The sequence below is a fragment of the Aedes aegypti genome, chromosome 3 (genome assembly GCF_002204515.2).
Source record: "Aedes aegypti strain LVP_AGWG chromosome 3, AaegL5.0 Primary Assembly, whole genome shotgun sequence".
Taxonomy (NCBI): Eukaryota; Metazoa; Arthropoda; class Insecta; order Diptera; family Culicidae; genus Aedes; species Aedes aegypti.
The window spans coordinates 26,407,642-26,434,882 of record NC_035109.1 but is presented as its reverse complement, the minus strand read 5'-3'; the positions used below and the strand labels follow the sequence as shown (position 1 = coordinate 26,434,882).

Here is a 27,241-nt window from a genome sequence, read left to right as displayed (position 1 = left end):
TGTAGATTCATAGCATAGTTCTACCGTAAGGAAATCTGCTTTGAAGTGAACCATTCCAAAGCGATCATATGAGGATGATGTAACAACATACTAACGGTTAAAAAAATACAATTACTGAAAAATAAAGTTGGAAAAAAGGGTTCCGATTTTGGCACGGTTCCGTTTTTGGCAACTGAAAATTTCGACTTTGTTGCCAAAAACTGAATTCCACTGTAATATATGTTTGATGAAATCTAGTAATCCTTTATAAGAGAGATTCGCGGAAGCTGACATTTCTGTCAAAGTGTGAGCCAATCGAGCAGCGAGAGCTGTCAAAGTGTGAGCCAAACGAACATGCGTTATGTTTGTTTTGAACTTTTCCTGAGGAGTAATGTAATCCGCTTGAAATTATTTCGGTAAAAGTAATTTTGCATGAAGCAAAAAAATGAAATGTTTTTCTTTTTTAAACTTTTGTCAATGCGATATTTAGTTGTTGATTTTTTCTGCTGTTTATTAGTTTGGATATGTAGCTCAAAGATCTATAACAGAACAAAATACACTTTTCAGCAATGAGAAAGTCATGTCCGTGTTACAATATTATTCTCGACGCCGAGCAAAATCAGCACTGCTAGTCTGTTGCCAAATAATTCCATTTTACTTCCGCCTATCTCTCTATAAAGGATCACTAATGAAATCCAATGTAATACAGTAATGTCCCGATTTTGTCAGCTCCATGTTGCATTTAGGGTTGACAAAATCGGGCAAAAAAGGATGTTTTTTTTTCTGTTCGGATGCGCCACTGCGACCAGTATTTAGATCTATTGTGGCATTACCCGTATCCTTAGTGTATAGTGCATGTCGCATTACTCCATTTCCATTGATAGGTAATGAAGCATCGATTTCTGTACAGTTCTCTTTTTCCTCAGATATTGATAAAAATCGACTATGATGAAAAGGTCCCGCTATTTACACCCTTCATAGAAATTTACATCTCAGCGAAGACGCGCACCTTAGCAAACATAATCGATTAAATTGTTGAGGAACCAAATCGGTACTACTGATATTTGACCATGCAACGGAACTCTAGTCACATCCTTATTTCGCTTTTAGTTTACCGTGAGGGCCCCTAATTTTGCGCAGCTCCTAACTCTGCGCACTTTTACCAAAATCCACCAAAATCTGGTAAATCATTTGAATTTTTGTTTAAAATTTGTTATCCATATATTGATACAATAGTAATAAAGAAGTACGCGAAGAATTTTCTTGACAAATTTACGTTTATTACTTTAATAAAAAATAAAATAGCTTTAAAAATATTGAAAAACGTCCAAATTGACTGCCCGTTAGCAAAAATGCTAAGGGAGTACCTCATCACTTAAGTCATTTGAATCAAGTTAAAGAGAATATATTTCAGATTTTTAGTATGTAGGCACTAGTTTATTTATCGAGCAATCATCACTGGTAAAGTGCACCTCATTTTCTCTTCATTTTCTTATTCTTCTTAAGTGCGCATAGTAAGGAACCATTTTTCAACTATGTCCCTTACTATGCGCAGCAGTTATAAAACGTTATTTTCAACATACAATCAACCCTTTAGAGGTCGATATTGAAGGGATCCATCGACTTGTCGACACCATCGAGATATGGAATGGAAATGCTTTGGTAAATTGTTTAAGGGGATCATCATAGTAAGGGAAGACTAAAAAATGACGTCCAACATATTTTAAGGATTTTTACACTCCGTCCCCTCAATCCCCTGTCGCGATTTTAACAGTACCTAATGGATGCATTGTCACATTTTCGTAGACTCCTTCCCTGAACGATGGACGTAATTTTTGAATGCTCCCTAACCATGCAATAGAATAATTTTGATTTTTTGTATAGTTTCATGAGTCAATATCGAGTAATGGAACATCGAGGTTTAATCGTATTTGCTATATAGAAACGCCAATAAAGTACTGTTATTGATCTGAAATATGAATCGTTCATTAATAACGTCACGCTTATACAGGGCGGCGATACTTCTCAATTGAGTGATGAACAATACATTAACCATGGATATACCCTTTCGCTTAAACTATACTTCGTATTTAGTAGGAATGTTCGGGTTTCACATATGACAAACCAGAACCAGGTTCTTATTAATTTTCTTCAAACCCGGACCCGAACCGAATAAAAGAAAATTTGGTTTTTATAGTTTCTAGTGAAAATACATAAACAGTCAAAGCTAATTTTACTTTACACGCCAAGGGAGAATGCAAAAAAGACGTTGTTTGTACCCTTTTTGTATGTTGCTATGGATTTTAGAAAACTAAGTTAATTACATGTTTTGGAAATCATATGATGATTTCGATTATTTTGAGAGTTGCATTTAATGGCATTCAGTAACAGTAATTATCATGGATAGAATTAAAGATAAAATTCACTTCACTCAATAAACTTCTATGTTAGAGACATTCCACGCTCCACTGGGGACGTAAAGCCGTATAAAGCAAGAAAATTAAGATTAATTCAGAGTTTGAATACTAGTAATGCTTTTAGCAAAATACTTCAACTGTTATAAAAAATGTATCGAGTGCGCAGAGTTAGGAACCTGAATGCGCAGAATAAGGAGCATTGCAAAAATGAGTGCGCAGAGTTAGAAACACGGACACCCTCGAGAAAAATTAAAAATTTGCAATAAAAATCATTACTTAGTGAAGCTTTCATATTTTTTCCTTATACATGATATCAATAAGTATTTGCTCCCAAAATTTCAGAGGATTGTGTTTTGTTTTCAATTAATTACAGCTGTTTGAAGTTTGAAAATCCTTATGTGCGCAGAGTATGGGGCCTTCACGGTAGTCCCAGAAAATACTAGAAAAAAAAGGAGCTTTATGCTAGCAGCAAAAACGAATCAAGCTAGAAAATTTGTTTAGTAATCAGAATTCACGTGAGTCCTTGAATTACCAATGCTTAACAGTTCTTGTTGAGTTAATACTCATGATTGTTATCCTGGCTTCAAGTATAGTCTCGGGACTGACCAACTCCGAGTCTTTAACCATCTGCTAGGTAAAATAGATTAATTTTCATAAAATGTTGCCAGTAACAAGGACTTTGTACCGCGAATCCTTGAATTACCAGAACATATTACCCTAGCCCGACAAACAAGATGAGACTAGGGTTCAAATTGGTAGATCTTACCCCGTAACGCACCACGAAAAGGTGATCTACCCGCGTTACGGGTCAAAAAAGGATGTTAAAATCGGGGGTAGGCAAAATCGGGGGCTGACAAAATCGGGTCATTACTGTAATAGTTTCATTCATCGACCAGCATTTTTTTCTACGTGCAATGCAAGAAAAAAAATAAAATCTGAAATTAATATAGATTTATTAGGTACAATTATCGGATGAATTTTTATGTAAAATTGTTTGAACCATCCAAGAGAAATCCATAAAATAGTTTATAGAGGAACCTTGTCTAAAATTCATGCAAAAAAACCTTCATCATGTAATTTTTTGAGCTTTTAGCAGCAGTATCCAGAACAATACTTCGCAGTTAGTTCGATACTCAAACAAAATTCAATCATTCTAAGATATCCAAAAATCCTACTATGTCACCTCACCATGGTGCACCATTCACTCACCTCGCGATCAACGACACCGCAATGGGAAACACCTTCATCTTACGTCCCCCGAGCAGATAGTCCTCGGTGGTTTTGTTCTTCTTGCCCTCGAAGAACCCAAAGTAGATCCCGATGGCAGCTGAAACGGTCAGCATCACCACGAAGACCGTGTAGTCCTCGGTCGTGAACTGCCCATGAGGGTTCTCCGTTATTAATATCACCATGACTGATTAAACTTTTTCTGTTTTCGTTCGAGTATCACGGAAACCTTTTTTTTCTGAGCGAGTTTTAAGAATTGAGGCTCTATGTCACACTTGCATCGCACTGGCTCTTTGTTGTGGTTATTGGGTCTGAATTGGTCACCCTTTCGTGCGTTTCACTATCACTACCGGCTTTCCCACCAAATTCACGCAGGACGATTCCACTTGCCCGACGAAATGCGACTGAAGACCGGAATCAACGTCCCGATTCTGATCAAGCACTTTTTACTGCTACCGGACTATAGGTTTTAACTGATACGACAATGAGTGATAACAACAGCACTGTAATTGGGAATCTGTTTGGATTTTTTTCTTGTGCTGCAGTTACTCCTGAATAGCGTGCCTGCTGAGTGCCATACTGAGCGAATCTCACAATAATCGTTGCTTCACTGTTCACATTGGTTGTTAAAGAGATGAGACTGTTCAGCAATCAAAACGCACATCTCGAAACAATGCTCTTCAAGTGATAACTGTCGAACTCTACTTAACAACACTACAGAGGACATCACTCTGAACGGTTAAACTACTTTTCCAAAAACAACGAAGAGCCAAATAACTGGAAGAACTTCGACGTTTGATGATTGCCGATTATCGCGCAATCAATGAGAGTAGAGTATAGAGTTGTTGACGCACATGCGATCACTGAAGGTTATATCAGCTTTTTGTCAAAACTCCGATTACACAAGGGCACCACGGTAACGACTACTTATTCTCGCAGGAACGAACCCTTAGATGTGACGTCCGTTCATCCGAGGTGTTTCGGGGATCGATTCTCTATAACTGAAGTGCAACCGTGCGTAGTCGTATGAGGTAGGTACTCTTTGCCGAAGCTCTAGAAATGCTAGCATACGCATCCATTGACGATGCGTATCGTATTTCGTATTCTGTTTACTTTTTGAAGGGGCTACCAAATGCTATCAGTGCAATTTTCTTGTGGAAGTATTGCGGTTGTAACCGGTGGTGATACTCCATCGGAGTGTTGTAACCGCAGACGTAGCATTTTATGGTGATTGCACTCCATGTCGTTGCATTTACTTACCTACACCAAGTTTCTGTGACGTTTGGTTTCGTCAGAAATGTTTTTTGACTGAAGTAGGGAAATTGTAGCAGTTATGACTATATATACATGTCAAATTTTGATGAATTCTACATTTGTAATTTTTTGAATGTTTTAACATCAAGATGTTTCTTTTATCTTACTGCTAAAACACTCAAAACTTGTCAAACTGTGAAAATATTCAAATTATCACGTATGGCGAAATAGGGAACCCCCAGTGAACCACGTATCGTATAAGAATTTGCATCCAAAATCACATATTCATGCGTCCAAAATCAGAATCGCACAAGATGCCAAATAAGGCGTTATCAATGTCAATACAAGTTGTTTATAAATCCCCAATACGATTCATAAACGACAATCTGTGTTGACAACAAAACATATCGTAAATAGTGCAACATAGAATCGCGTTATGTTATTTAAACTGACAGATCATATATCAATCCAGAAAGCATCGTATGAAATCGCAATAACTTAGAAAAAATTGCCATCCAAACTTTGTCTATCTGCTGACGATGGGCCTCAAAGAATGTGTACATGAAACATGTATAAATATTGGCAAATAATCACCCTTAGGATATGGAACCCTTGGTGGTACAGTGGTTAGGTGCCTAATTCCTGATCTAGAGGTCCCGTGTTCGAGACTGGCTGGATTTTTTTTATTTTCATCCAAATTTTGTGGCATCGTATATCTGATCGCAGAAAGTCCGAAAAAGTCGTGCCAAGTACGCATATAGCCTCCATTTTGGTAGGCTATAGCCTTTTCGTGCATTCAATACGATTGAATTGATTCATATAGAATGATGTATAACAAAAGTTATACCAACCAAAATGTTGACTGGGCCACTAAGGCCATGGCTGGTAAACCTACTCTATGTAAAGTTAAACGAAAAAATGTAAATATATTGATAAACTGATAGATTGATAGATTGATACCATAAATTCTGAATCTGAATCAGAATTTACAATAGAACTTGAGATAAATCATTCATTGATCTACCTAGATGGCTGTTATCTCAAAGTCATGTAAGAAATCTTCAAGTTTTTCGGTTTGTATTAGTTTTGGAATTTCTTCAAGTATCTCCTAGATGAGTTTGGAAGCACTTTGATATAGGACCACAAACAATTCAAATGTTTGAAATAGTCTGCTTCGTAGCTTATCTAAGCGCTTATTGGTTACCCATGCAGTAAGAGTTGGCGCGTAACATAACGATTTAACAAAATACCAAGCTGATTATGTTCATGTCTTTTGGACAAGTCTGGTCGATAGATAGATAGATAGTCAGATGGTAGAGTAAAGCTCTACCAATAGGTCATCATACTAATTCAAATTTAGTCATCAAAGATCCACCTTTCAAAAACTTGATGGTTTTCCTCCGTTCACCTTATTCACGCTTTTCACTTCATTAGGTGCGATTAGCGCTTGGTAGCGCTCATAAATTTCAAGCATCTGAGCTCTTTTTTTTTTTTTCTCAAGCAGTAAAGTGCCCTTGTTTCGCCGCTTGAGTCACGTTACTTTGTCGCTGGATGGCAACTTCGAGTGCAACCGGACTGTTCCCTTTGTTTTCAAGTGCCCGCCTATTAATAGGAATTTCGATCATCTGTACCAGCTTATCCACTTCGTTTATGGTAAGCCTCACGATAGGAGAAGCCCTTGCACGGCCTTGTGGTAAGACATTTCGATGCATTGTGACGAGAGGGACTCACCTGTTGGTCACACAGCCGGTTTGACCGAAAAAAGTGCACAATGCACAATAGGGCGGTTCAAAATACAAGAAAAACCTCTTATCTTACAATCCTTATGATCAAAATAGTGTCTTGAAATCGATAAGCACTAACGCAGTAACCCTAAATGGAAAATCCCATCACATATTTGATAATCCTAAACTCAAATTTAAAATTAAATAACTCGCCAGCACTTTATTTTTCAACTCCAAGGGTTAAGCGATGAGTTAGTGGATCATATATATGTAGTAAGCAATGGTCAAGTACGATTTGAACACTCAAAAATGTCATATTGATGAAGGATTTCCATAGTATGCTATATCATTATATCGTGTGGCCTTCCTTAGGGATGGTACACAAATTATGTCACGCTAAATTTCAACTTTTTCGGGTTGAGCATCTTTTCGGGTTGGAAATTTTCTCGACTTCCCAGGGCATAGAGTATCTTCGTACCTGCCACACGATGTACACATGCAAAAATGGTCGTTGGCATAGTAAGCTCTCAGTTAATAACTGCCCAAGTAACCAAGAAGCTGTCAGTCAATGCTATCAGATTTTGTTTTAAAGTGACATAACCTTTAAGAGCCTTATAAAGCATAATTAAAGTGGGAAAGGGCCCCACAACAACCAAATTAATGCAATACTTGGTAAAGCAGTTTTAATGCACAAGCCCTACTAAAGCATTTATGTTTGTATATTTAGGGTTCATGATGTATATTAGCTTAACATAATGTATGTTTAGGGCTTGCGTTAAAAATAAACTAAACAATAAATCCATTGACTACCTTTCAATGGTTTTCTTTACCAGCTCAATGTTTTTTTTGTTGGAATCAGGATTCGAACCCACAACTAGGATGATGGTGTGCTGGATGCCTGGCGCGTTGGTGCCCTGTGCTAAAGCTGCTGATGTAATAAGGTAGGATAAAAGTTCCTTATAAACGAAGCCACTGTGTGTGTTAGCATTACTATTCGCCCAGTTATTACGAATAGAAAGAATTCTCTTCGGCGATTGATTTCCTTTCCTCACCAAATGAAACATCAATAGAAATAATATGATCACCATTCTTTCTCGTAGAGGAAATAACAGAACTTAACGCACAAAACAAAGCCCTAGCGCATTAAACAGATTTCAGGGGAGAGAACTCGATTGACATTTCCTCTCGTTCCTTATGAATAAAAGAGTCTCATAGATAAAATACAACAATTTTGAATGAATACACATATACTTAGATCATGAAATGGGGGTTTGAGATGAAAGAAAGTCATTTCATTATTCTTCCATATCTCACAAAACGTAATGAGCGAGTGCGAACGTGCTCGATCGTCTTACTTATTTATTACAGATTCGAGTGCGTCTAATGAGGTTATGTAATCTTGTATGACAGCATAACTGTATATTCACTCTAAACGTTTAGCATAATGCTATATTAAAATAATGCTACAAAGCATTTACAATGTTAATCAAATGCATCTTTGCTTGACAGTTATTGAATAAATGCATGATAACATTATTAATGCAAAAAATGTTGACTTTCGACCAAATTAATGCAACGGTATAATGCTTGTGGTTACTTGGGTGGTCTCGAACGTAAAATAAAATAATGTTTGAATCTGCTTGAATAGTAAATACAATTTAAAGTGTTACGTATTCTACATAATTTATGGTTTTGAAAATATTTCAAACGTAGAAATTTAAGCAAATATGTACACCTTTAGTCTTTAACTCATCTATGTACTATTGAGAAAGTCTCTGCATCATTTCTAAAAAGCATGATAATGAGAATAGTTCAGATCGTAAGAAAATTCATACAAGTTTAAATTTCACCAATGCTCCAGATTTTTAGAGGCCTACTAACAAGAGTTTCCAATCCCGAGAAGATTTCCCGGGAAACAGTTTTTTTGTTTCTCGGGATTTTCATATTTCCCGGGATGATCTATTTCATTAAAGAATATACCATCTCTATTCATACAAAAGCTATAGCACAATTTACTTTGCATAAGTAAATGGAATCTGACTTTAGGACTATACCATTTAATTCAACTAAAAATTGTATACTTAGACAGATATGTGATACAGATACCTCAATTGTCTTAAGTGTCGCGTGCTATACTCGACTTCGACAGAGTCGAGTCTAGAACACGATCACAGCTGAGGTCGAAATACGCGTATCTGTTAAAGGATATAATATTAAGTTGGAATTAAATTGTGTACTAAATACAATTTGTATTTACTTATAGGTATTCCACTTAACAATTCGAACATTTCATGCAATCATTACTTTTCATGTCATATCAACCAATGCCCTCACTAGGTCACTAGTTATATTTTAGTGTTTATTTGTTGTTTTTTGTAATCGAATAGTTATTGATAGAAAAAATTTCTTTTAGACGATATGTTATTTCAAGAAATATTCAATTCAATACAAATCTCTCATGCGATCTATTTTATAAATTAAGGGCTTATTATGTTTTGTTTAAGGGATATTTTCAATGTATCAGTCACAATTTCAATGTGAGACTGAAGTTGATTCATATTCTAGTGCTTGAATAAATTTATTCAGTGTTGACTTATACGGTTTTAACGTTATATGATTTGTTAATAATGAACTTCACAATTATCATTATTGCATGAAATTTTGATTATTTTAAAAACTTTTTTGTTTTAAAGAATTTCTAAAAAAAATTCATCTTACTTTCTTTATTTTTACGTTTTTAGAGTTTCCCGGGATCCCGAGAATTCCCGGGAAATTAAAATTTTATTTCGCATTTCCCAGGAAGTCAAATCCCAGGAAATTTGAAAACTTTACTACTAACTTGGATAGATTTGATTGGAAATCATAATTAATGAAGTACCGTAATCCAGGGTAACATTGATCTGAATGGCTCTTCTCGTTCAAAGTTCAAATAAACGTTTATGGAGAAAACATTTTCGAAAATTCATGTCTCGCATGAGTTTTGCAGACGATGTGATCAAGAAAAATGTTATTGTTACTTAATATAACATCGCTGAAAACGAATCCGTTGTCAAATCTTTTATAGGCTTATCCAATTAGGCAACATTAACTCATTACTATTAAGAATGCAGAATTTACTTAGGAAATTGCCTACTTTTAGGCGTATTCCGCGGTTTAGGGTGTTTTTTAATTTTAAAACAACTCAAAAAGTAAATTACTTGTAAGAGTTTGGTTTTCATTTTCGGCTTCAGGGGTCATAATTTTAGTAAGTAACGGCATTCTCAATATTACCGAACGTTGTTTACTTGGGTGATCAATGTTACCCCATATCAGCTGAATGAAAAAAATCATTTAAAACATTTATTTACACATGATTGAATCATTCGAAAACCAAAATGAAGTATATAGTAAGGAGCGGTGGGTGCCAGTAGTTGTTTTAAAAATATAAAACTTGTAACATTTATACTGGGGCCCAGATAGCCGTAGCGGTAAACGCGCAGCTATTCAGCATGACCATGCTGAGGGTCGTGGGTTCGAATCTCACTGGTCGAGGATCTTTTCGTAAAGGAAATTTTCTCGATTCCCAGGGCATAGAGTATCTTCGTACCTGCCTCACGATATACACATGGAAAAATGTTCAATCGGCAAAGAAAGCTCTCAGTTAATAACTGTGGAAGTGCTCATAAGAACACTAATCTGAGAAGCAGGCTTTGTCCCAGTTGGGACGTAACGCCAGAAAGAAGAAGAAGAACATTTATATTGTTAAAGGAAAAAGAAATTGTTAAGAAATACTCAAAAAAATGATCAATGTTACCCCGGATTACGGTACTATATAAATATGTATGATTCCAAAGCCGTAATTAGACTCAAAGTCTTAAAAATAGGTATCTGAGCATACTTTAGTAGGGTGGTTGATTCAGTGGTAGTGTGTGTCCCAATAACAGTGGTAGTGCGGATCCAAGCGTGTTAAAGGCAATTTTTATTTTAATGTGTATTTTTCTAACACTTAAAATGTGGGGCCTCCCAAGCCCTCCGGGGCCCTCAACCCACTCTAAAATAAATTAAAAAATATTAAAAATTAGGGATAACCCAGGGGCCCTTGAACATCGTCTTCTTCGAAACTTATGCTTAACATTGTCATTTTCTTTTTGGGATCTTACCAATTGTCAGTTTCTTACAAGTATGTGGAACTTTTAATGCTATGAGATATCCGCACTGTGATTTTGGGGCCCCCAAAGATGTATGCGGCCCGGTGCGGACCGCACCTCGAGCACCCCCTAGCTACGCTACTGCATAGAAGAATTGATCACCTTGTGAATAAATTTGAGCGTTTTGTTTTAAAAAGTAGAGTATTCGGAATACGAGTCATGTTTAGAATTTGAGGTGAAACGGTAGGTATGTTATGTTCATTTTATCTGTCATCAAAAGTTTGCTGGAAAAATAATGGATTCTGTATTACATACATACACACATATAGTGATACATTTTCAAATTTAAATATCGAGTAAAACTTGAAAATTTTAACAACTACCGAGAAACTAAACATTACATATAATTTGCAATTGGATTAGATGGACAAATTGATGTAAAGATTTGCAAAAAAGTTACACGTCTTCTCAGTGAGAATCGAACTCACGACTCAGTGAGTTCGATTCTCACTGAGAAGACGTAACTTTTTCGCAAATCTTCACATCAATTTGTCCATCTAATCCAATTGCAAATTATATGTAGCCGTAAAAGTACGATTCATAATTAAAAACAAGTATTGAAAATTTTAAAAATTGCAGGCTCCTTAAATCGTTTGTCCAGTATTCAAGATCACTCTTCAACTGACCAATGTCTGCTATATGTAGTTCCTTTCACCGTATAAAGATGAAGTTCACCTGGCTCATCTCTGCAATGTGCACCGGAGAACAAAAAGACTAAATCATAGGTACCTTGCAGGAGGGAACATCTATTTGACGACAAAAGGTAAACGCAAAAGGGTAACCTTTCGAACTTCGAGGCCATAATGATTCGAGGTTGAATGTCAGTGGTACCAACATGGTAGTACCTTTTCGCGTTTTGCTTAAGAATGATTTATTGCTGAAGCTAATTATCTTGTAACTTTTGCTACTGCTTGTGTCATCATCAAGCCTGTCGTTTTTCATTTTCATCAGAGTTCAACATCAGCGACAAATAAACAATGATTCAATACAGCATACACATGTATACAGTACTCTAACACAGACAAACAGACGGATCACTGATTAAATTACCATAGACCATACCAATTACCGTTAACCTTCGGGCTGTCGCGCTGTGATTTATCTGCTATCATTTTTTAACAAAAATATCTATCGCCACCAAACCAAAATGTATTCCTCAAGGATCTTCTTAAGAAAAAAATTCATCAGTTTTTGTTGTACGAACGTTTTCCTGCTTTTTTCACATCAAATTGAAGTGTGCATATCTTGTAAAGTTGCAAGTAGTAGCAGTCAATTTAAGCATAATGCTGTTCCGCAACCTATACCCTTTCAATATATTCACAAAAAATTGTGGAGTCTAGCGGGATCCATGAAAATTGTATTTCCTATAAATAAATACATGTTTTTCAATTATAATTTTTTTTCTATCTGCTATTTTTTTATATTTAGTTATGATATTTAACTCTTGACCCATTTTACGAAGGTCAAATAATGTTCACTGTTCATGGATTATTTCAAGCTTGTTAAACAACTTTTCCAAAGATACCACCTTTTTAAGTGGTCAGGCTCCTGATATATCTAAAAAACAAAAGTTTCGCTAGCGCTGCCTGGTGGCAAAGTTTTGAACCAACTGTCTCTAACAATGATACCGTGGTGAATCAAAATCCGGACGGTACCAATATCCGGACACTCTGATTGTATTCATCAAATTAAATATGAAATCAAACAAAAATGTAACTACACTTTTTAAATTAAATTTAGGGGAGGGATTATTAGAGTATGTTTAAAACTACAAATTGAACTTTAACACTTCACTTTTGCAAAAAAAAATTAAAATACTAAAATCACTTGTAAGGCGAGCAAATATCTTTAAACTCCAATATGTGTTGCTTATCTTGACAGATAGGCCTATTTCGTCTGCGACTTACAGACTTAAGAGCACTCGACACTGAAGAAGTCTGTAAGTCGCAGACGAAATAGGCCTATCTGTCAAGATAAGCAACACATATTAGAGTTTAAAGGTATTTGCTCGCCTTACAAGTGATTTTAGTATTTTATTTTTTTTTTGCAAAAGTGAAGTGTTGAAGTTCAATTTGTAGTTTAAAGAAATGTAAGTTTTTAATTTTTATTCATAGCTTTCAATATTGCTCTTCATTTTAATTCATAGTTGCATCTAGTAATCCTTTGCTATGAAATATGAAAAATAAAAACAAATTGGCAGCCCCAGTTGGACGTCGTTTCTCCAAAGAACCAAATCCAATAGTGAAGTTTTCGACAAGAACGTCAGCCACTCTCGGCTTACAAGCTACTAAATACAGGTATGTTCCGTTTTTATCACGTTCCGATTTTGTCACGCTCCGATTTTGTCACGTTCCGATTTCGTCAACAAATTATTCCGTTTTTATCAACACTCAAAATTTGTTTTTTTTTTTAATTTCAAAATGTTTAGAATGTAAAATAAATACTTATTTTGAAGCAATTTAAATGCTTTTCAATAGACTCAGAGTTGAATTTTCAACATTTTGTTAATGTTGAGCACCTACCATATAGGTTTCAAGTCATATACGATTCAATAAGGTTTGACTCCTTCTTATCCACTAATCAATTGGAGTTTTCAAACTTAGCATGGTCTGTTGGACAAGATTAACCCATCCTTCATCAATCGAGAGTTGCTCTGGCCACGTCCTAGCAACAACTTGAATTTATGATTTGTTGAATACGTACCTAAGAGAGTTACAGAGACCTCTACTATTTCTTATTTAACATGGCTTCAAAGAATTTTGTATGAAAACTTGACAGACATAGGGACTGTCCTTCAATTACGTAAAACAATTTTGATGGTTTTTCGAACCTTCTCCCCCTATGGTATATTTTTTTGTCTGAAAATATTAATGAAAATAATAAAAAATAATGTGTATGGCACGTAAGATATCTCAAACCCCTTCCTCTCCCCCATAATCCCTTACGTGGTTTATGGACGATGCCATAGATTTTTTATAAAGGATGCACTTGAGAATGAGCTCAAGAATGTTTGGGAAACGGCAAGAGACATGATCGAGTTTATTTTATTTTTGATGAGACTGTCGTCCCCGTCATATTTTAGACATTATCTTCTATCTCTTAAAGTCGATATCACACGTCATGCATGTTACCATCCCAAATTTACTGGGATCTTGATCTTTAAGCAGACATGAACCCCTTCCCCACATGGAGACTTAAAGGTTACTTAAGAGCCTTATACCAACAGCCATACGCTTATTCATGAAACTTTACAAAAGAGTTTCTTACCAAAAAGTTCTAATTTGGTGATGCTTGTCTAGAGTTTTTACACTTTTGTGCTTTTGATAAACTTATTAATAAGGTACCCCGGGGCAAGTGGGACATAAAAAAACGATAGTTCAAACAAATTGTTCAATAAAATTTTGAAATGTCAATATTTCTCAATTCCAACTACACCATCACATTTTGGCAACACATTTGCTGGTGTGTGCATGAATTTGGTCGAATAATTTCGAAATTGTGAAAACTTTAGAAGAAAGTTTTAGAATGAGCCATTAGACGCAGTTACCTCGCCAAACGGGGCAAGTGGGACACATCCAGTTTCAAGCGTCAATCCACATCAGTAAGTCAACCATTACAATAATAGGATTGATAAATCATAGTTATATAATTTTGAGTACATTTTTGATGTACATAAGGGATCAATCATAAAATACGTAACGCTTTAGGAAGAAAACGTGTGTTTAATAGTATGTCACGTCACACTTAATATTAACTGAAAAATCTTCAATAAAAGTGTAAAAAGGAATAAAACTCGTTCAAAATGTATCATTTATAAGTTATTAATTAAAAGTAGCACATAAACTTTCAATAATTTACGAAACTGTAATATGTTCTGTCATTATTTATATGTGTGGCAGAAAACCCCTTACTGGGGTGGAATTGTTTTCCGTAACTACTAAATTTGGTAGAAATAACTAATAAAGTTCAATTGAAATAAAAAAAGTAATCGTTCTCATGATGCATTTCAAATTTCATCCCAGTCTTTGTTTAATTATGAATTCGTATTTCAAAAATTTAAAAATAAATAAAAGAATATATAGAAGAATTACACATTTCTTCTCCCTCTTATGCAATTACGTAAGTTGAGATTGATTTTTTTGATAAAAATCATTTGTTTGAATGTTTTAATGCTACTCTATGAGAAAATGTTTGAAACATGTACGAAAAGTTTTGATTATGGTGCTTGTTTTGTTTGGTCCCACTTACCCCAGGTATGAACATATTTTAGGGTAAGTTAGACCATCAAACATTTCATATGAAATGAAAACAAAATACCGGTTTATCGTTAGCAGCTTGTAATAATACTTAAAATTGTAGCTTACTGATGGATATTCGATTTATAACACATTTATTTTTTGCGAGCCAATGCAAAACGTGAAACGTATCACAATTTATCAAGCAAGTTGAAAATGGCGCTGAATTGACAACTGTTACATGAACGACATGGTAATAAAAATAAGAGAATTGTTGTACTTAATACATAACTTGTCATTGTATCTTCAACATTCTAGACGAATACCCCCATGAAAAACTTTTCCTAAGTGAGCTATGACGGAACGTCCCACTTACCCCGGATTCTCACTTGCCCCGCGGTACCTTAAATAGAAAATGGAATGGTTTTTGCACAGACAAACAGAGATAACACTCTAATTATTTTCATCGCACAGCAAAACAGTGCCCAATTCTAATATTTGGTAGTTGGCCGACGAGCCACTAGTGGCGCTCGTATCACTTTTGTTCGAGATTGACGTTTGCCCACTACCACCACTTAGTTCGCGGTTGGCCAAATGAAGTATTTTTAGCATAAGGCTATCCATGAGGATTTTCCGAGATAGGACTGACAGCTAAAAGTGTGCATGCAACCGAAACGGAAGGGTAAACAAAACTTAAGAGTGTTATCAGAGCTTAACATTTTCCTTTGTAATCGAACGGTCACTCCGACCGCGAAACGTCAAAATCTCGTGGTAAACAAAAAACCAGCTGATCGCAGCTTTCTCATGGATTGCCTTATTGGGCGTAAATGGTCACGTGACTATGTTTTGAATTGATAATTGTTCTAGCTGTTACGTCTGTTTGTCTGTGGTTTTTGTATGTCGCGAAAGGGGTCAAGAACGGACTAATAGACTTACATGATTATTTCACTGTCGCATTGGTCAAGTGTTCCGACGTGTTTGAGTGAAGGAAACGATTTGGAAAATTCTCTGGATTAACTGGAAAAACAACTGAAAACTAATCTGTCGTTTTGTATGGAAGATTGCATGCCATTTTTCAGCAGCCTACTTGATGGCAAAACGAAGTTTGACGGGACTAGCAGTATTTAACTAAGGGATGCGAACTGGAAATCAACAAGCAGCTAGGCTGCTGTGAAGCTAAAATATTCGTAAAAATGATTCCAAAATGCCTAGAAATGTACGGTCATGATTTCGTCACGCTCAAAAATGTTATACAATTTATTTAACACAAAGTTCGCCTTAACAGTGGTACTTAGTTCAAATTATGTATACTGCCGTGAATCGCAAGTCAGTCCCATCTGTAAAAAGTAGGCATTGAAAAAATGGGCTGTGAAATTTTCAAACTCGTTTTCCTATTTGTATGTAAAATTCCAGAGGATTGGAACATGTTACAATCTTAATGAAACTTTCACAACTTGCTTTTTACTACGATATCTTTCCGAGAAAAACATAAAGATGATCAAAATAAGTTCCACGGTGCAAAAGTCTGTAGTGGGACTGATATGCGGTTACTTTTGATTATGAGACAATTTGACTTGCTGTTTTTTTTTCTATTTTTTCCGAACAAATCATATCATTTCATTAGTTCAGCTGAAAGAGCATTGGGAGAGATGCTGAAAACTGAACTCAACTCAATTTTGACGAAAATGCAGATGAGACTGACTTGCGATTCACGGCAGTATAAGTCCATTACACCTTTTTTAATATGTTTCTTACTGGCATATGGCCAGAAACTTTCTGATTAAATCCATTCATTGAGTGTAGTGCCTGAATTGAACTGAAGAAGCTTTGTGTGATGCATGCAAGTGTGCATTCAGGAAAATATCGTGCTCAATTTGAAAGACCTAACAGTTCGAATCCGCACCCCCAGGTATTTAATATTATTTTTACTTAAAAAAAAACTAGAGCTTTAAATTAGTTTATTGCCAGGTTTTGTGTTCTAACGAAAAGCTAAATGCGATGGTGGCGCTGCTCTAGATTGGCGATTAGTGCTTCCCTGTCGAAGCTGATAGTCATAATCATTTTACTGATAACATTTTGGCAATTCAAAATACAGGAAAACGTAAATATTCATTTCAGTTTGCCAAACTTTTGCAACATAATTCCACATTTAATCGCCAATCGGGTATGGCCACAAAAACTTATTTTATAAGAACACTAAGCTGAGAAGAAGGCTATTTCTCAATTGGGATATAATTCCAAAAAGAAGAAGAAGAAGCAGAAGCATGAGGAGAAACAGTGGGAAAAAAGATGTTTCTTGTTTAATCTTCCGTTAAAAAAATAACAAAGATCAGCTTGACTCACTTCCTTGTAGTTATTTTTACAAATATGATGCGCATGATACATAGGACATTTATGTGATTATCGTTTTAAAATTATATATTACATTTATTGAAATTCTAACCAAGAAAACTAAAACTATTGATGATTCATTACAAAATCATATTGATTGATAGGAGTCTGCAATCAATTTTCATTAAGAACCTATAACAATGAACAATCTAAATGCTCCTTACAGCTCTTAAACATCAATACTGCGCGTTTAAATGATGAAAATGTTTATTGTCCTAACAAAACTGCAATTTTGTTTTCAAATTTGTAAAATATTTTGTCTAAGAAAATTATTCCGTTTTTGTCACGGTTCCGTTTTTATCAACTGAAAATTGCCGATCGTGTTGATAAAAACGGAACATACCTGTAATACAATTTGAAATTATACGTCTATGAAAAGTGTATGGAACAATAGTTTTCAAGTCTAGTGCACGAAAAAGTGGGAAAACTTGTGCAAATAAGCATTCGTGGTGTGAAAAAAGGCTGCCTTGCCTGCTGCCCGGATTTATCGGCTAGTGATCAATAACAAAATACCGTGAAAACCAAATATATATTAAGAATTTGAAAGATATTTTAATGTGAACTGCTGCAAAACTGTTTAATTACATAACAAAAAGTGTAAGTAGTTAACAGACCATGGATTTACGCAAGAAAATTGTTGATATTGTGGACCATTCCAGTGAACCTATAATGCAGGCTGTTGGCATGGGGTGCAGGTAAAATTAATTGTAATTCCACTCAACATTTTGGCCTTTCATACATTTTTAAACACACGTATGCAAATAACTCTATTATTTTGAAGATTTAAAGCTCGATTGATGTGCCTTTAATCAGTTTTTTGTATGTATCGTCAACCAAAACGCTTCTGTCCGGATTTCGATTCGAAATCGTCCGGCTTTTTGGGGCATGTGTCCGGATTTAAGAACACGACATGCTTCATTAATTTCACGTTTTACATGTTAAACTTGTATTTTTAACTGTATTTTTTGACCCAAACTCAAAGTTTTGACGTGTACCTATGTGAATAACAATAACACGTGTACTAATTGTGACAGAAACATATTTAAAAAAGCGTTTAAACTTTCGTCGTCGCTTAAGTGTCCGGGTAATGATGCATCATGGTAGTGTCCTTGAGCTACAGAATTTATCGAAGACGTCAACTTTCTAAATGGTCAGGTTCCTGAGATATCCACAAACCAATTTCATGCGCACTAGCATTTTGCATTTCTAGACATACATAATGTTAGCTCTTGAACTTCTGACCAACTTTGTCGAAGGCGGCATCCTTCTGACATTTCAAAATCCAAAGACATCCGCAAAACCAAAGTTTCATGTCCACTAGCGCCGCCTGGTGGCAACATTTCGAATTTATTGGCTCATCTAATGATAGCTCTCGAGCTACTGAACAACTTTGCGGAAGACGCCATATTTCTAAGTGGTCAGGCTCCAGAGATATTTGCAAAACAAAACTTTCATGCACACTAGTGCTGCCTGGTGGCGGTATTCCGAAACCGTATTTTCTTTATTTAATCTAGTTCGAGAGGTATTTCATGTTGAACATGAAAAACCAAAGGTGTTGTACAAAGTATAAGGCGCCACTACTCGCGTTACAAAAATTCGCGCGATCACCGAAAGTTAAAACAAATATTTTGTAATTCAATCTATGTATAGGTTTTATTATGGACTAAAATTGAGTCTATAACAGAGTTTTAATTATTACCCATAATTTTTTTTAAGATGGTGCGTAGCCTTGAGGTTACGCTTTCGCTTCATAAGCGGAATGTCATGGGTTCGATTCCCAGCCCCTCCACAAAAAAAAACCGTCCAGCCACCAGAAGACGCAGTACGGAGGACCGTGCCTTGGGGAGCACATCCATCCTCCGTCAGTATCAGATGGTGACTGAGACAAACTGACCCTCTTCGCAGGCACCTAGCCTCAATGAGAATATATAGGGGGACATGGGGCAAGAAGGACACCCGGGGCAAGAGTGCCACCTCAAATTTCACGTAGTTCAAATCAATTTTTTGATGTTCAACGCAGGATAAGTATAAATTGAGTATTAATTGAGGGTTGTGTAAATATTACAGTTAAAAATGTTTAGTACAAAAAATTAGAAAAATGTCTTTAACTCACCAACGCAAAATATGCGAAATATTATAAGAATGTAAGACTGGAAAACAAGGTTTGACTCCCAATAAATACAAAACATATTGATTTTCCGCACAGTATTGATGATTTTCAATTGTTTAATATAGCTGTGAGAATTTTTTTTCGAAAAAGTCCTTTTGACATTAAATTTTACATATATAATAACAGTATGTCTTATGGGGCAAGAGGGACACCGCAGTTTTCTCATATAAAATCAAATGAACTTTTATTTTTCTTGTTTAATATTGCATTCAATCAATGTTTCCTACTAAATAAAATCAAAATGAACCATCTTGGACATTCAAAATGGTTTCTGAAAATGTTTACTATTATTGTTACAGTCAAATAAGATGAAAACTAAATTAATTTAGTAAAATTACTTTTTAACTTTTATTCAACTTTTATCCCTCAGTTTTTATCTTTACTTACTCTACAATTTATCCTTTAGGCGGGGAAATAATAATATACAAAATTTGTGGCATTTTTCTCTGGTGGTCTTCTTGCCCCATACGAGTGGCACTCTTGCCCCGTGCCTCGTTTAACCTTTCGGTCGTCGCGCGAATTTTTGTAACGCGAGTAGTCGCGCGTTGTACTTTGTACAACACCCTTGGTTTTACGAATATCTCAGGAGTCTGATCACTTAGATAGATGACGTCTTCGGCAAAATTGATCAGTAGCTTATGGGCTATCATTATCATAGCCAAGAAATTCGGGATTTTGCCACTAGGCGGCGCTAGTGAGCATTAAGCTTTTGTTTCCCAGATCTCATGATTCTGACCACTTAGAAAGATGGCAAAGTTGTTCGGTAACTCAAGGACTAACATTGTTTGAGCTAGTTGATTCAAAATGTTGCCACTAGGCGGCGCTAGTGAGCATAAAACATTTGTTTCGCAAATATCTCAGGAGCCTGATCACTTAGAAAGAAGGTGTCTTCGGCAAAGTCGTTCAGAAGCTCAAATTCTTTCTTTGTTTAATCCTTAAAGTTAGAGATTTATTAAAATAATGATAGTCCCTGAGCTTCTGAACAACTTTGCCAAAGGTGCCTGTCTAAAAAGTCAAGATCCTGCAGTATCTGCAAAACAAAAATTTCATGCTCACTCGCCGCCTTCAACCCTGTGGGTGTACAAATAGGAGATTTTTCCACAAATTTCCACCTCACCCCTGCGTTGAGTGTTTGTAGACATAATGAAATGTCAGTGTCAAATCGGACTCACGGCAGGAACGGAGAAATCCATGTTCTGAATCAACTCAGGTGCAAAGATCATGGATTCGTGCCACTAGTTATCTCTTTTATTCTTCCGCTATGTTTACCCTGAGCAAATAGTTACGTCACTATTCGCTCTGCATAAGCACAGCAAATGAATAAAAGAGAGAAATATTGATACGCGCTATTATCTTCGACACCCGAATAAGTGCAGAACATTGCGGAGAAATCCGTCGCAAGCTCAGAAGTATTTATGTGGTCAAACGGTCGCCGGAACCATTAGGCCGCTTCCCCGTTTATTTACCAGAACCATGAGCGCTTCCCCGTTAAATATACTCCTCTCATAGGGGTTCCTAAAAGGTCCGTTCTACCAATCTGATGGTCCTCCGCCACCACGAAATTATTCACGACCGCAATAAATATCCTCTTCATCACCCCGCCTGTAGCCGCTGCGGTGCTCCACTACCACTATAGTTCATAAAAAGGGTTCTGCTCCCCACCGGCCCACGGCCTTTGGCAAAATTGTGGAAGGGACGGAGATTTCTCAAAAAATGTCTGGTTCTGGTCACTTGATACCCACGGATGCTGGGGGAATCCAGCCCCCGGTCGACCATAAAACCAGAAGAGAGCAGGACACTTTTTATATTCAAGGAGCACCTCAGCAGCCCCAGGCGAAGGAGATGGTGGTTGTGAAATGTTTCGTCGTGATTAGGGTTACCATATTTGATCTCACCAGAAAGAGTACATTTTTTCAACTCTGTAAAAGAGTACTAAAGAGTACATTCAGCCAAAATTGGAAACGCACTTTTTACTAATGTGTTCGTTTCAATTTCCTAGATTTAACCATTTTTTTTTATTTGAAGTTTTTATCGCATTAATTGACTAATCGACCACTAAAGATTTGGAAAAATAAATAGATTTGTACTTATTGCGTCTTTCATACCTGAATAAAGCAAACAATTGTCAGATTTATACTCAAAGACAAATTTCCTACATTTCAATCACTGTAAAGTTTGTCTGGGAGACACGATTCCTAATTTTTCATTACCAATTTCACGAAATTAACATCAATTAAGTAAATTTATTCATGATCACGCTTTTTATACATAAAGCTGTTAAACTTTTTGTAATATTATGATCTATCAAATATTTTTAGCGAGAATGTTCTTAACCAAGTGTAGAAACATATATGTGTTTAAAGGAAACAGGAGAACTGAACAAAGCGAATTTTTAAAACTTGGATCTGAAAAGAATCTCAAGTATTACGAAGCAAGATTTGGTTATCCATTATCGTACAACACTACAATCTGTTTCGAAAAGTGAAACAGTTTTCTAAAATAATGCGGGGATCGGCAATCGTCAGTAATATCTGGAGTACAACTGACCCGTTTAGCAAAAAAGAATAGTACACAATTTTTTAAGGCAGAAAAGAGTACATGTACTCTAAAAAGAGTACGTCTGGTAACCCTAGTCGTGATCAAACCAAAATGGCATCCAAAAAATATTACTAAAGCGACCACATATGTCCCGCGAAACGCGGGACACCCTGTCAGATCTCGTTCCCAATTAAACATTATTCGTATTGGATGTGTATTCTACAAACATTTTAGGTCTAAGTCATGATCTAATTTTTCAGTTTAGTCAAACAATTAGTTTTGACGCAGTAATATCATGTTGAAAATTGCGTTGTCCCGCGAAACGCGGGACGTCTGGTCACCTTAAATATTACCAAAGTGGTGATTAGCGTTAGCGTTAGCGTTAGCGTAGTTACGGTATACTTCGTAGATTGGATACTAGCAACATTCATGTTTCTTTTTAATAATCTCATCCTGACTACTTTCAAGAACAAGGCAGGGGAGTATACCTTGTTCAAATCATAAACAAGAATACTAAAAGCATGAATATCGCTATTCCCGGCCACGCCCATCTTTACCGTAACTTGGGATAGGGGAAGGAAATGTTGATGTAGCACTTACTTAATGAGAGGCCTCCGACTCAGCGACACCCTCATAAGTGCTACGGAGTTGGAGGTTGGGGAAGGTATATTGTCAGGATTCGCCTAGAAAGCTGGCGATAGACCATAAATATTTGTTGTTTAAGCGTTTTCAAATTAATCTTTTGAATGCCGGCAATCAAAAGAGAAAACAATAGCTTATTTATAGTATAAATAGTATTTCGCGAAATGCTTGTCGATTGTGCAGTAATATTTTTGCTCAACAACCAGTAAAAAGCAAAACCGATCCCTCCAGGGTCATCGGATTGTGTAACGATACGCGTAAAAAAAAAATCACGCCTATTGAAAAACTGTACTGTGCTCATTGAAAAACTGTACTGGGTGGTACTGTATTTTTAGATAATCGAAAAACGAAAGGAAGCGCGTTCGAACTAAACACCCTAGGACACAGTCGGTTTTTCTGCTCAAAATTATACGAAAAGCAGGATCGATCCCTCCAGGGTCATCGAACAGTTAAAAAGCATCCACAACCGATTGTTAGTTGCGTTACACCCGCCCGGACAGAATGCGCAATCTGAACATAATTATCAAACTCCGAAAATAACATTTTCCGTTCAAGAAACGATCAGAAGTTCCACGACGCGAACAAAAACGATCCGGAAGGCTCACAAAAGAAAAAGTATCATACTGGAACAAACTCACCGGATTGATTCTCTAAATTTATGTGCTGCATGTCACTTCCGGATGGTTCGGTGAACTTCGGACGGCCAAAAACCAACAGTACTGAGGACACAAATCAAACAAATCACTTTTTCATTTTTCACTTTTCACTATTCCATTTCTGAATGTAAAAACGGTCCTGCTTGGGCTTCACGAAGCACTACCCAGCAAGACGCTCCAAAACAGAAGAAAAAAAAAATCTCCGGCGACGAAAACATGCGCGAAACTGTGAGCTAAATCTATCGGACGACGCAAAACCGAACTGTCCTGCTTGGGCTTCACGAAGCACTACCCAGCAAGACGCTCCAAAACAGGAAAAAACAAAATCTCCGGCGACTAAAACATGCGCGAAACTGTGAGCTAAATCTATCGGACGACGCAAAACCGAACTCCTTAAATATTACCAAAGTGGTGATTGCACAGAAAGCAGCTTCTCATCTTCTTTCCTCTCGGTGAAGCTGCTTCTTTTGATCAGATTATGACAAAAACACATATTTTGAGCAGATGAAAACATAAATAAAGGTAGATCGTTGTGCGCCTGACACAAGCTCAGATCTCCTTATAAATATATCAACATTTACCGCAGTGAATGTCAACTCCATATAAACAAAAACAAATAATTCCGAAAGGAACGTCAAGAGCAGGACAGTCAATGGAGGTTAATGGAAGAGGGACAGAGATGGAGAATTTTCCGTGACGTCCCTATGATTGCTTCTATCTGTCATGATTGATCCGAACCAGCTGATTAAATATTCACCACGATGTGGAGAAAAAATCATAGGGAAAAAAGGGGTCGCATAAAAATCGGAGAGAAATAAATTGAAGGGGACCGAGGGGCAAACTAATGTGCCGCCAGTTTTTCATTGTTTTCCAATAGTTAGAGGCTTCAAAACATGTCGATTCCTTAGAAGAGATTGTTCAGTAAATTGTCAGAAAGCATATTAGCCAATAAAAAAAATCACGGAAATGGTCTATTAGTTAATGTTGTCTAATTGAATAAACTTATGAAAGAGTTGACAACGGAATCGTTTTCGGCGATGCCATTTTTAGTAAGAACCGCATTTTCCTTTGATCACATCGTCTGCAGAACTCATGTGAGACATGAATTTTCGGTAGTGTCAGTGAAAATGATAGAAATCATTGTTTCAAAAAGTTGACAAATTTGCGCATGAACTAAACGCAATTTTGGCAAAAACCTTAATTATCATTAGCTTATGAATATACGAAAGAGAGGCACCATTCATGGTTCGAAAATGTTTCATCAATAAATCTTTATTTGAACGTTTGACAAGATGAGTCATCCCGATCAATGTTACCCCGCTGATCAATGTTACCCCGGATTACGGTACTTCAAGGCGCAAAGTGCAATCTTGCAGGCATTTTATCATTAGGCAATCGATGTCTCATACAGGTGAAAATGATTAGCTTTACCAATGATTAAAGAAAAAAAAAACAAATCGATAAGCTTTTTGAATAATTTATTATGCATCATGATTGATCATGATTAATTTAACGCTCTGGTCTATAATGTATTCAATGTTGAAATGTTCCAGAAAGGGTGGCGTTGAAAGATCATTTATGAATTTGAAACAAAAACGATCATTATACACAACCTTGGCGTCCTTTCTACATGAAACTTTAGATTTTCGAAATATTTCACTCAGAAAACCGTCAGAACTTCCTCCAGAAAATGGCTTTAAATTCCATTAGAGATTTCCTCAAGATTTGTTCACATTCTTTTTCTCTGAATATGTATTGTACTAAATGTAAAACTTTTGAAACGGAAGGAATTGATTTAAACTCAATATTTCTCAAGCAATTTTACAAGAGTTCTACTAAAGATACATTCAATCATTTTATCAGGGTTACTGTTATGGTTTATTTCAACTCAATTTTTTTATAGCGCTTAGATTACGGGAATACCTACAAAAGTTACTAATATTTATTTTCCATGAGCACATATTTGCATTGCCTGTAACATAATTTAAAAGATGCCTCCAGAGTACTTTGGAAAATCTTTCAAGGGGTTTTCTTTGATGACGTTATGAAAATATCTGGATTATTTTCTTAAGAATCCTTGGAACAATACCTGTTTCAACATTTGGAGGAAATATGAGAAAAAATATTCTAAGGAAGTCACAGGATTGATTCCTGTTCTAGATAAAATTTGATGTAGTATATTGTTATACGTCAAGGAAATAAAAAAAATCGCTAGAGGTACTTCTGGTCGAATTCTCGAAAGTTTCAAAATTTCGGAAATTGCTGTATGAATCATGATCTTTCGAGGAACTTTTCATGAAATCCTTTCAAAAACTCCAGAGAGAAGGCGTGAAATTGTTGATTCAGTGTTATCAGTTTAGATGTTAACTAAATAAATGAATGAATTAATTCCAATTGTCCGGAAAATTCTGCAAGTTACTTGAAGAATTCCAATAAGCATTTCTGGAGAAATTGCTAGAATAATATCTTTAACTACTCAAATTCTCGAAGTAATTTTTTGGGAAATCACAACCTGAGGCAATGCTTGGAGATGTTCTCAGTAAAATTTCGGGTTTGGTAAAAATATTAATGTGCTTATCGGTATTCCACAGCTTGAAGATTTATTAAAACTTTTGTATCAATTCTCGAAGTGTTTTTTATAACAATTCGTAAAGGAGATCTCAGAAGTTTCTCTTGCATGTCATCAAAGATTTCTCTGGCATGTCATATAAGATTTTAAGAAAATTTAAGAGAAATTCGAGTAACTCCAAGAACGAGGTATTCGCCACTAGTGTCACACATTTTAAAATTTGTTATTTGAATTGGATTAAAAATCGAATTCAATAAAAATCGTTACTCAAGATTACCACGCTCAAATCACTTTTCCTCGCACCACTCGTTCTCCCGGCGAATTTGCTCCTCCTCTTCCGGCGTGAAATCGTTCCTGATGTTGAAAGTTTTCCTAATTTGGTCCGGGGTCTTTCCCTTGATCATGTTGGCCACCGTTTTGCACGTTAAATCTAGCAGCTCTCGGATGTCCAGATAGTTGGCGGCCAGTATGATCTCGAACAGCATCCCCTGGTCGACGCAGAGGAACTCCCGATCCCAGTCGCAGATGTCATCGGTACGCTCTGGGTCATCCGCAGGAATGGCGTGGTCATGCTTGTGATAGATGGCCCAATCCAGCACCTTTCGCAGAACACAGGAGTGGACATTGGGCAGGGGAACCACGTCGTCGCAGTCCTGACCAATACCGAGATCATCAATCATGGTCCGGAGCGTGAGCGAACACTTGGCGATCGAGGCTTCCACTTCGAACACTTCACCGTCAGCCGATTGCAACTTGATTTTTGACATTTTTGTTGGAGAATTTGGTATGTAACTTGAAGAAATTGATGACTAATTACAGTAACAGCGCGACGTTAGGTCTAAATGGTTCTGTGATGAAATCACGAACTGACATGATGTTATATTCTAACAGTAGGTATTTATGTTAGTATCGAAAGACGTGCGGGTATAAATCGGAGCAACATGGGAAGGCGTTTATTGTTTTCCAAAATTTACCGATGATACGGATACCTGCAATTGGTTTTGTTCAACGTTGCTAAATCTTATTCTCTACCTTTTGCAAATCTTTGCAAGTAGCACTACTACTTTATAATATAAGGAGAATGAAAAGTTTGTACCCAAGCAACTAAATTTCATATCTTCTCTATTACGTTTTCGACACATTTATACATAGAATTAAACACCTTGTGAAATTATTTCGAACAATTTCCAGTGAGGTGAGGAAAGGTAAACTATTTGTTCAGATATTATTTTGTGATTCAATATTATAAACC

General features: G+C 36.3%; 1 protein-coding gene and 1 pseudogene across 2 annotated transcripts in view; both read right to left on the bottom strand.

Moving 5' to 3' along the window:
• The window catches only part of LOC110673981 (sodium-coupled monocarboxylate transporter 2), a 47,004-nt gene extending 23,076 nt beyond the window's left edge, over positions 1-23,928 (bottom strand). Inside the window, exon 1 of one of the 2 annotated variants that reach the window (XM_021848903.1) lies at positions 23,825-23,928. In XM_021848903.1, coding sequence (XP_021704595.1) covers positions 23,825-23,913 — 89 coding nt within the window. In that variant the 5' untranslated portion in view covers positions 23,914-23,928. Of the gene's footprint in view, positions 1-3,605; positions 4,587-23,824 lie in introns of those variants that run through there. The other variant, XM_021848902.1, reaches the window with a different exon arrangement.
• A 2,057-nt stretch (positions 23,929-25,985) lies between these two features.
• Positions 25,986-26,950, bottom strand: LOC5573664 (annotated as a pseudogene).
• Positions 26,951-27,241: the final 291 nt, after the last annotated feature.